Source organism: Maniola hyperantus, chromosome 6, assembly GCF_902806685.2.
Source record: "Maniola hyperantus chromosome 6, iAphHyp1.2, whole genome shotgun sequence".
Lineage (NCBI taxonomy): Eukaryota > Metazoa > Arthropoda > Insecta > Lepidoptera > Nymphalidae > Maniola > Maniola hyperantus.
Window position 1 is genome coordinate 1,061,376 of NC_048541.1, and position 9,690 is coordinate 1,071,065.

General features: G+C 40.6%; 2 protein-coding genes across 3 annotated transcripts; one reads left to right on the forward strand and one right to left on the reverse strand.

Moving 5' to 3' along the window:
• Gnmt (Glycine N-methyltransferase) lies at positions 1-5,476 on the forward strand. Of its 2 annotated transcripts, none has more exons than XM_034969430.2 (6): positions 1-157; positions 1,064-1,278; positions 3,143-3,270; positions 3,593-3,852; positions 4,346-4,461; positions 5,078-5,476. In XM_034969430.2, the coding sequence occupies exons 2-6, from the start codon at positions 1,070-1,072 to the stop codon at positions 5,244-5,246; spliced, it is 882 nt and encodes a 293-aa protein (XP_034825321.1). In that variant the 5' UTR covers positions 1-157; positions 1,064-1,069; the 3' UTR covers positions 5,247-5,476. The 2 variants fall into 2 exon arrangements, with proteins under 2 accessions (XP_034825321.1, XP_069355418.1); XM_069499317.1 differs by having other exon boundaries at positions 69-136.
• A 307-nt stretch (positions 5,477-5,783) lies between these two features.
• Positions 5,784-8,327, reverse strand: LOC117982976 (protein transport protein Sec61 subunit gamma). Its single transcript, XM_034969432.2, has 3 exons — positions 8,167-8,327; positions 7,983-8,079; positions 5,784-6,979 (listed from the first exon to the last, which is right to left on the reverse strand). The coding sequence occupies exons 2-3, from the start codon at positions 8,074-8,076 to the stop codon at positions 6,867-6,869; spliced, it is 207 nt and encodes a 68-aa protein (XP_034825323.1). The 5' UTR covers positions 8,077-8,079; positions 8,167-8,327; the 3' UTR covers positions 5,784-6,866.
• Between the last annotated feature and the right edge of the window lie 1,363 nt (positions 8,328-9,690).

Consider the following 9,690-nt stretch of genomic DNA (forward strand, 5'->3'; position numbering starts at 1 on the left):
AGACAAACCCACGTCAAAGCCCTTGTCGTCAGTAAGTGAATCGAATAACAGTTTCACTCGCAATCGGCGGCAAGTTTACACTCGCGTCATTTAGATAGTATTTAGAAGCCGACAACATCTCGCGTCAGACGTGGACGTGAGTGCATCATATTTTTTTGTAAGTCATTTTCGTATCTTACCGTCATCATCATCACGATCAACCCATCGCCGGCTCACTACTGAACACGGGTCTCCTCTTAGAATGAAAAGGACATACCTACACTGGGTACCATACTGGCCAAGTGCGTGGCAGACTTCACACACCTTTGAGAACATTATGGTCTATGAAGAACTCTCAGACATGCAGATTTCCTCACGTGCGATGTTTTCCTTCAACGTTACAGCAAGCAGCATCTTCGAAAAGTTAGAGATGCCTGCCCGGAATCGAACCTCGGGCGTGGCCCTACTTACTAGGAGGCTGACGTCTTAACCACTGGGCTTTTTCACTTCTTACCGTATCTTACTTTGTATCTATAATGCCAAGAAATTTAGAAAGTGGTGAGTCTTCACTCAGCGAGCCACAGGATGAATTACATAAATTTATTTATTTTTTATCTCCACAAAAAAATGACAATGTTGGTTTCTTCGTGTTCTTAAGCGCTTGGCGGCTTATCTGAGCACTGCAATTATGAAGATAATATATTAGATTTGAATGGCTAATTAAATTCTCTTATACTTATTCATTACCTACCGACCTACATTAATTTACCAACCAATGTTATTAAGATCGCATCGATTTCATCAGTTTTGATTTGTACTTAGTTATTATCTAGTTTAGTTTAGTTTTATAAGAGGAATGTGCAACATCCATACAAACTCAACAGAGTTTTAGGATGTCAAGCGTAAAATTGTAGAATTATATTTGGCTAAATAAAGAATTAAAAAAAAAATCAAGGTTCTTTTTAGTTTAGTTTTCCTGGTAAACAAATACTTAAGTAGCCCATACGACTTCGACCTGACAATGTAATAATGATATACCTACAAGTGAAAAGTCTAAAGGTCTTCTCAACTCATCTATTTTCAGTAAGCAATGTCGGCAGATAAAGTGTTCCACTCTCGGTCGCAAGGCATCCCGTCCGAGGGTGTAAAGGACCAGTACGCGGACGGCAAAGCGGCGCGAGTGTGGAAGAAGTACATCGGCGACAGCAACCAGAGGACGAAGAACTACAGGGACTTCCTGTCGGGCCTGCTGAGGAAGCATGGCTGTGTTAGGGTGCTGGATGTGGCCTGCGGAACTGGGTAAGTACCTGTTCATCTAAGAGTTCTAAGACTCAATACGCACGGTCGACTATAGTTGCCCGGCAACTTGGTCGACGGCGACCGTTTAGAGTATGTAGGTAATATATATGAAAGTCGCCGTCTCTACCACCGCCGGGCGACTTCCGGTGCGAAGTCGCCATTCCAGCACCTTGAGACCCCAACCCCAACGTCTATCGGTTTTACGAACTATGTGCCCTCCCCATTGCCACTTCAGCTTCGCAACCCGTTGAGCTATGTCGGTTACTCTAGTTCTCCTACAGATCTCCTCATTTCTGATTCGATCACGTAGAGAAACTCCGCACATAGGTCTCTCCATCGCCCGCTGAGTGACTCTGAGCTTTCTTATGAGGCCCATAGTTAGCGACCATGTCTCGGATCCACATGTCATCACTGGCAACACGCACTGTTCGAAGACTTTGGTCTTCAAGCACTTGCTTTAGGTGAAGGAAAACATCGTGAGGTAACCTGCATGCCTGAGAGTTCTCTATAATGTACTCAAAGGTGTCTAAAAGTCTTCCAACCCGCACTTAGCGAGCGTGGTAGACTATGGCCAAAACTCTTCTCTCTGCGAGGAGCACCGTGCTCTGTTGTAAGCCGGTGATGGGTTGATCATGATGATAATTTCATCAGTACCCATACCTATTATAAATGCGAAAGTGTGTTTGTTTGTTGGTTTGTCCTTTAATCACGTCGCAGAGAGCAACCAATTGACGTGTTTTTTTGCATGGGTATAGTTAAAGACCTGGAGAGTGACATAGGCTACTTTTTATCCCGGAAAAACACAGAGTTGCCATGGGATTTTTAAAAACCTAAATCCACGCGGACGAAGTCGTGGGCATCAGCTAGTAGCTGTTATAAGGAATAGCTAAAGATGTTATTCATTTTTGATCACACAATATTAAGAGCTTAGCTTCATTGTTTAATTTTAATAAGATATCTGCGTTATCATTATTAATAGTCGTCATTAGCAAATAGCAACAATATGGAGATAGGGGCATGAGTTGATGAACTCACAGCTTATTTATATGACACAATATTTACACCAATCCACCAATTACAGACTTACTAATAGGTACCTACTATTAAATCGAAGTTACCTACTTATAACGGTCTCTACATTAATCCAAATAAACTTTGAGCCTTGAAACACACCCTACAATTGAATGATATAAGAAGAATAGAATAAACTATATTTTTATTCAAGTAAACTTTTACAAGTGCTTTTAAATCGTCAAATAATTTAATTTCCCACTGGCAGTGGTAATACCTATAATAGCATGCTATCTGTACACCTGTATAGGTAGATACATGGACCTTTACCTAAGGGCGCTGGGCGACACATCTATTGCAGCTTTTGCCAATAAAAAAGCTGCCAGAAAGGGGAGAAACCAGTAACTAATATTACTACAAAAATGTGTCTGTCAGTCTGTCTCACGGTCCATCTATGTAAGTGGTTTTGGCAAAATTTGGAACAGAGATACTTAGTTTGTATCCCGGAAACGTCACAGGCCAGGTACTTTTTATCGCGGAAAATCAAAGATTTCCCTCAGGATGAAAAAAAAACTAAATCCACGCAGCGACGGTAGGCACCGTCTATACTTACCTAGTATTATTATTCTCGCGACTTCGTCCGCATGAACTACACAAACTTCAAACACCTATTCACTCCCTTACGGGTTTTATTTTCATGTCTAACGTCATAATAGCTGTGTGCTGCATGCCAAATTTAAGCCCGATCCGTCCAGTAATTTGAACTGTGCGTTGATAGATCAGTCAGTCAGTCAATCACCGTTTCCTTTTATATATACAGATTTATTTGAATGATGCGAATGATCTCTTTCAGGATAGACTCCATGATGCTTTTGGATGAAGGGTTCGAGGTGGTGTCGGTGGACGCGTCCGACAAGATGCTGAAACACGCGCTCAAGGCGCGATGGGAGAAGAGGAAAGACCCGCGCTACGATGATTGGGGTATGTAGGCCCCAGAGCCCCAGCCCCAGAGCGCGGATCGCAGCCTCTTTCCCTTAGACCGATTTGAAAGTTAAAAATACTAATTAGGTATTTGTTCATGAACACATTTTAATATTTTTTTTGTGATGTAACCACAAATTCACAGTTTTTGATTTTTCCCTTTACGTGTGCTGTAAGCCCTACCTACTTATCAAATTTCGTGATTCTAGATCAACGGGAAGTACCCTATAGGTTTCTTGACAGACAGACAACAAAGTGATGCTACAAGGGTTTTCCTTCTGAGGTACGGAACCCTAAAAATGTTATTTCTGTATGGTTCTAGTGATCGAAGAAGCAAGCTGGCAAACCCTCCCCCAGGACGTACAAGCGTTCCTACCCGGCGCCGCCTTCGACGCGGTCATCTGCCTCGGCAACTCCTTCGCGCATTTGCTTGACGAGTTCGAGGACCAGCGCACGCAGCGGATGTGTCTGCGCAACTTCGCCACGGTGCTGAAGCCCGGCGGGCTGCTGTTCATCGACCACAGGAACTATGACGCCATGATCGACAGTGGAGCCACGCCCGGACACTCTATTTATTATAATGTGAGTAAAAGTAGCCAGTGGCCCTACCGCGGTTGTTTGACAGCTACAATGTCACGATCGCAGTCATCTCTGATTGGTTAATGCTCGCTCACTATTGGCCACAATGCATTGTTGCAACAAGAATCGCACAAATTCAGCCAATCAGAACAATTAAGATTGTAATAATAATTGATGCAGGTTTTAGACAATCGCCCTGCAGGTTCTTTCTGAATTACAGTACCTATACGTGGCAGAAAATATTGCACATCGTTGTCTCTGTCGTTGAGACCGACAAAAGGGGAGGGGGGGAACTATATATACCTATCTTCGTTGTACCGTCCGTCGTCGCGCATTGGCTTGTTAACCAATCTTTCCTGTCGCGGAAGTTTTGGTTTCGCAGAGTGTATATACATGCGCGACGTGCGCTAATGATACGCGTTCTGTTTATTGAAGGCTTCATACCTACCTATCTAGGTATTCAGTTTTATGACGATGTCCTATTTATCTATTGCAGTGCATGTACCCGGTGGACATCAAGACGTCGGTGCTGGTGGTGCGCGGCAAGCCGGAGCTGGTGGCTCTCGACTACTGCATCGACGCCGCCGAAGACGGGCACGGAACTGAGAAGAGGTAAGCCCGACATAGGGTGAAAGCGTAGCGAGCGCTTTGTAGGCCTCGAAATAATCTTAAATATATAAAAGGAAAAAAGGTGACTGACTGACTGACTGACTGATCTATCAACGCACAGCTAAAACTACTGGACGGATCGGTCTGAAATTTGGCGTGCCGATAGCTATTATGACGTAGGCATCCCCTAAGAAAGGATTTTTGAAAATTCAACCCCTAAGGGTTAAATAGGGGTTTCCAATGTATGTAGTCCACGCGGACGAAGTCGCGGGAATAAGCTAGTTAGGTATATAGGTAGATATCATAGAACTTGAGCCTGACAGCCCTACACACTTCACTTCTGCAGGCCTATTCCGTATTGGATTTCCATATAGTCCGCGACAACCGACAGATCGATATGGCAATCGGGGATGGAACGCCCCGCACACCCCGATTGCCACCTCGACCTGTCGCATACTATACCTACTGTCTTCTCGATCGACTGTAAGTAGGTAGGTATATCGTTGCTTTTAGAACAATTAATAATCCACCTACCTAATTGTTGTAAGTGGATTAATTAATAAGGTTGCTTGTAGAGTTATTATCCACGTCGGAATGTTTTAAGAATGTTTATTTTCAGCGAGTTCCGCCTCTGCTACTACCCGCACAAGTTGGACAGCTTCACGAGCATGCTCGACGAGGCGTTCGACAGCCGCGCCAAGCACAACATCTACGCGGACTTCCAGCCGCTCGAGCGCGTGCGCAACCCGGCCTACTACATACACGTCATGCAGAAGGAGATGCGCTGACCACTACTCCTAGCCTACACATAAATACCTAGTCGGTTTATAGAGTTCCGTACATCAGAATAAAAAAACCGGGTTAAGTGCGACTGGTGCGAACTTGTGATCCTAAATTCATTAGTCTTGAGAGGCTACGCAGCTAGAAAATTAATTATTCTATTTGTAATTAGAAAAAAAATAGTATAAGTAGGTGTTATTAATACAGATTTATTATAATAAAACTTCTGTACAATGTTTCTGAATGTTTTAGTCCCGGGTCCCGGGTTCGATTTCTGGTAGGGGTTTGGAAATTTCTAAATTTCTGAGCTGTTCTGGTGGGAGGCTTCGGCCGTGGCTAGTTGCCACCCTACCGGCAAAGCTGTGCCGCCAAGCGATTTAGCGTTCTGGTACGACGCCGTGACCAAAGGGGCATGACTGTAATAAAAACTGCCATACCCTTTCCCAGGTTAGCCCGCTTCCATCTTAGACTGCATCATCACTTACCACCAGGTGAGATTGCAGCCAAGGGCTGATTTATAACATTAAAAAAAATTGAAACAAGTGTTAGAAAATGAAATAATTTATTCTAATAAAATGTATGATAGATTGACAATATGATGAGAATTAACTTAACACCAATCAACACCCGAGAGCTTACATATACAGAAACCACAGTTTAGCTATCATACAGTTTAGAAACTAACATAAACCAACATAATACATTGCATCCTAACTCATTCAGGCACCATCTTCATGGTTGAATTTACAGTATTGGTGATGTCATCAATAGTAACTAACCGTCGAGTTTCTTGCTGGTTCTTCTCGGTCGGAAATGCATTCCGAACCAGTGGTAGGATGCATAATATGACGATTCAAAAGTATTTGTAAAAGTAATTGAATAATTTTTTTTTTTACTGGAATTAATTTTCACATGGTGATAACTAACCAGCCTACTGGTTGTTAAATATCGTAATATTTTTGATCATAGAAATTACTACTATTTGATTCAACTCAACATGCATTGAGTGGTTGAGGTTATAAATATATTTTTGGTCTTATCATCATAATCGTAAAACAAATAAGTAGTGCTTGGTACTGGGAGCCAAGTCTCGTACTTGGGCAATGGGTCTGTCACCCAGTACCAAAGTGCATTAACATGAAGTCAACTGCATTTTGGTTTAATCTTTATTCGAGATTTGTTGTCAACTGTCACTTTTAATTCTGTCAAACCGAATAATGAAAACTCACTATTTTGCCAACCCACATATCCTAAATCTTATAAAAGGAAAAGCTGACTGACTGACTGATCTATCAACGCACAGCTCAAACCACTGGATAGACCTGAAATTTGGCATGCACATAGCTATAATGGCGTAGGCATCTGCTAAAGTATTTTTAAAATTCAATCTCTAACGCGGTTGAAGATTGTGCAGTCCACGCGGATGAAGTCGTGAGCATAAGCTAGTCCTAAAATAAAATAGTGCAACTCACTATAGCTTAGTGACAGTCGATGCAATACAGGGGTCTAAATACCTGCATTGCCCCATCCCCAAAATAAGAACAGACATGTCCAAGTTACACGAAGTCCTCTCAACTGTATAGTAGCTAAACTGTGGTGCAAGTTAACTACAACTAAGCCAGCCTTGCCTACGAGCCCACTATGATGTTGTTGATGGGGATGTGGATCAGCTTCACGAAGAACCCGATGAAGCCCATGATGCAGAATCCTATCGCTGTGGCGATGGCTATTTTCTGGAATTCTGGAAACAAAAAAAATATCTATACATATAAAAGTTTATGATCTTCTTCTTCTTCTTTTACTTTGGGGCTACGCAAGTTATTGAATACCCTGTATCACTTCGACCGTCTCTGATCCATTGTGTTTGCCTCCACTTCACATTTCCTTGCCAAACCTGTGGCAGCCAGATACAGCAGCACTTTTTTGACTGCAATTGAAGTAGCATCCTCAGGGTATACGACGTGTTTCCCTAGGTGGATGCTACGCTTATGCATTGGAGCAGGGGAGTAGCAGACTATAATATAACGACTCTACAATAATTGTCAAACACCACAGCAGAAATGACCCACAATCAATTTGTTGAAAGATTTTATATTTTTTTAAGATTCTACAATCTACATTTAGATCTAATTGAAACTTACAAAATACTAAATAATTATTATAATGTCCCAAATTTTGAGAGCATTCTGAGAAGGAGCAATCTTAGATTTAGGGGACATGATATGAAGCTACAATATCAATTGCCATTATCAATTTCAGTAAAACACTTTCTGACCAACAGAGTTGATCACATATGGAATAAATTGCCCAAGGCTGTGGTTATGTCAAGTTCTGTTAACCGTTGAAGAATAGATTAGACAAACATTTGGAAAACTCGAAGCACATACACAGATTCGCATCAGCGAAAGCTGCTTAGTCTATCAATAATAATAATAATAATATTTTTTAACAGAGGTATTCACAATGTAGAAATAAATTTTGTAGGTACATGACTAGGAGACAAGAGTTTGTCTCAGACAAATACAGCTAGCAGGCTGTGACTTACTGAAAGTCTATACATTGTTAAGGATGATAACCATATTTTCCTATCACTTATGATTTTTGTGTTAGACAAAACTTTGGTAAGCAACTATTAACTGTCTGCCGATCGGTACAAATTATTAACAGTATTAATATTAGAAAACAGCGACTATCACAAAAGATACAGCAAATGGTCCAAAATATTTGTTTGAAATAATTCTTACCTTTTCTATCAGGTTTTGTACATCTTCTCACTAATCTGATTGAGTCTTTTGCGAACTGCTTGCCGGGCTCTACGAATTTAGTGATTTGATCCATTTTCTAAAACAATAAATTAAGGATTAGATTCTAAACAGATTCACTATTTCTGTAACTTATGCACCTTGTTTACGATGCTTTTATACTTACAACAATTTATTGCTTTTCCTAATTAGCACTAGAATATAATAGATTGAATTATTTCTTGTGTATAAATTTTACGATTTTTACAAATGAGAGTCAGTGAACAGTCGTGGAAGCAAAATTCACAGCAAAAATTGACAACTTGACAAGTCAAAGCAGCAAACGTCAGCCACGTTTCGACGTTCACGTCACGTCACCATAATACGTTCGGATACATTTAGTAGACAAAATCTAGAGTTTTAATTAACTTTTATTATTATTTATTTATTTTATTATTTATTTTTAAACATGTTTTTACACAGTAGGAACACTTGTAACTATAATCTATAGGTATACTTCTCGTAGCCATGCTTGAGTCTGTAGTGGTCCTGGATATCAAACTTTTTAAAGAAACTTGTTTAAATTAACTAGGTTCTGCCGAAACTTGTTGACGAAACCTAGCAGGTAACGAAACTTGCTATTGAAACTTGTTAATGATATTTATATCAGAAACTTGTTGCCTTCTTGTTGCGGAAACTTGCTGTCGAAACTTTTGCACTGGGATCTTGAACTGTTTTACTTTGCGCATCGGTTTATTTTTCGTTTTCTTATTACTTACCCTTATCGACATGTTGAAAGCACTCTGAAAGTTGCAGTAGTTAGGTACATTTGTAATTTTTTAGCCATGCTTGGCGCTGTAGTTGTCCTGGAAACGAAACTTGTTGCGGAAGCATTTTGACGAAATTATTTAACAAAATTATTGATGTAACTTGTTAAGGAACCTTGTTTCGTTTCGGAACAAATTTCGTTGGGTAGGTACCTAACGAAATTTGTTGTTGAAGCTTGTTGCCAACACTTGTTGACGAAGGAACCTTGTTGCCGAAACTTGTTGTTGAAGCTTGTTACCAAAACTTGTTGCGGAAACTTGTTGCAGAAGCTTGTTGTGGAAACTTGATGCAGAAAAGTGTTGCGGAAACTAGTTGAAGCTTGTTGACGAAACTTGTTGCGGCAACTTGTTAATGAAACTTGTGGACGAAACTTGTTGCAGACGCTTGTTGCGGAAACTTTTGACGAAACTTGTTGCGGAAACTTGTTGAAGGAACTTGTTGAGGAAACTTACTGTCGAAACTTATTGTTGAAACTTGCTTACGAAACTTATTACAGAAACTTGTTGTGAAAACTAATTCCCAAGCGTCAATCCATCGTCTCTTGCCATCATCCCGACTAATCCCTACCAGCTCAATGAGCGAAGGAATGTCTATGGTGACAAGAGCCCTTTTGATCGTTAGGCTCAAAAGAGCTAGAACCCAAAGCTGCAGCTAAACCAGTTAAAAAAATTTTTTTTGATCATTTGTGTTGTCAAAATTTAAATGTCATTGTCATATCGTTAAACCAAAGAGTACCTACCTATTATTATAATGTGTTAAACGCACAAACGCAAGTGAACGCAACGAAAAAAAACCTATGAAAAAAACAAACACTTTAATACTACCTAAGTACCTAGTACCTACTCTATGCACTGCTTTTAGACAATCGCTCTCGTTTTAGTAT

What these genes read in the sequence shown, in the direction of transcription:
- LOC117982976 (XM_034969432.2), bottom strand. Translation starts at nt 8,076, where the DNA reads ATGGATCAAATCACTAAATTCGTAGAGCCCGGCAAGCAGTTCGCAAAA. An exon ending in TACAAAACCTGATAGAAAAG is followed by an intron (nt 6,980 to 7,982) that starts GTAAGAATTATT and finishes TTTTGTTTCCAG; the next exon opens with AATTCCAGAAAATAGCCATC.
- Gnmt (XM_034969430.2), top strand. Translation starts at nt 1,070, where the DNA reads ATGTCGGCAGATAAAGTGTTCCACTCTCGGTCGCAAGGCATCCCGTCC. An exon ending in CCCGCGCTACGATGATTGGG is followed by an intron (nt 3,271 to 3,592) that starts GTATGTAGGCCC and finishes GTATGGTTCTAG; the next exon opens with TGATCGAAGAAGCAAGCTGG. An exon ending in GGGCACGGAACTGAGAAGAG is followed by an intron (nt 4,462 to 5,077) that starts GTAAGCCCGACA and finishes GTTTATTTTCAG; the next exon opens with CGAGTTCCGCCTCTGCTACT.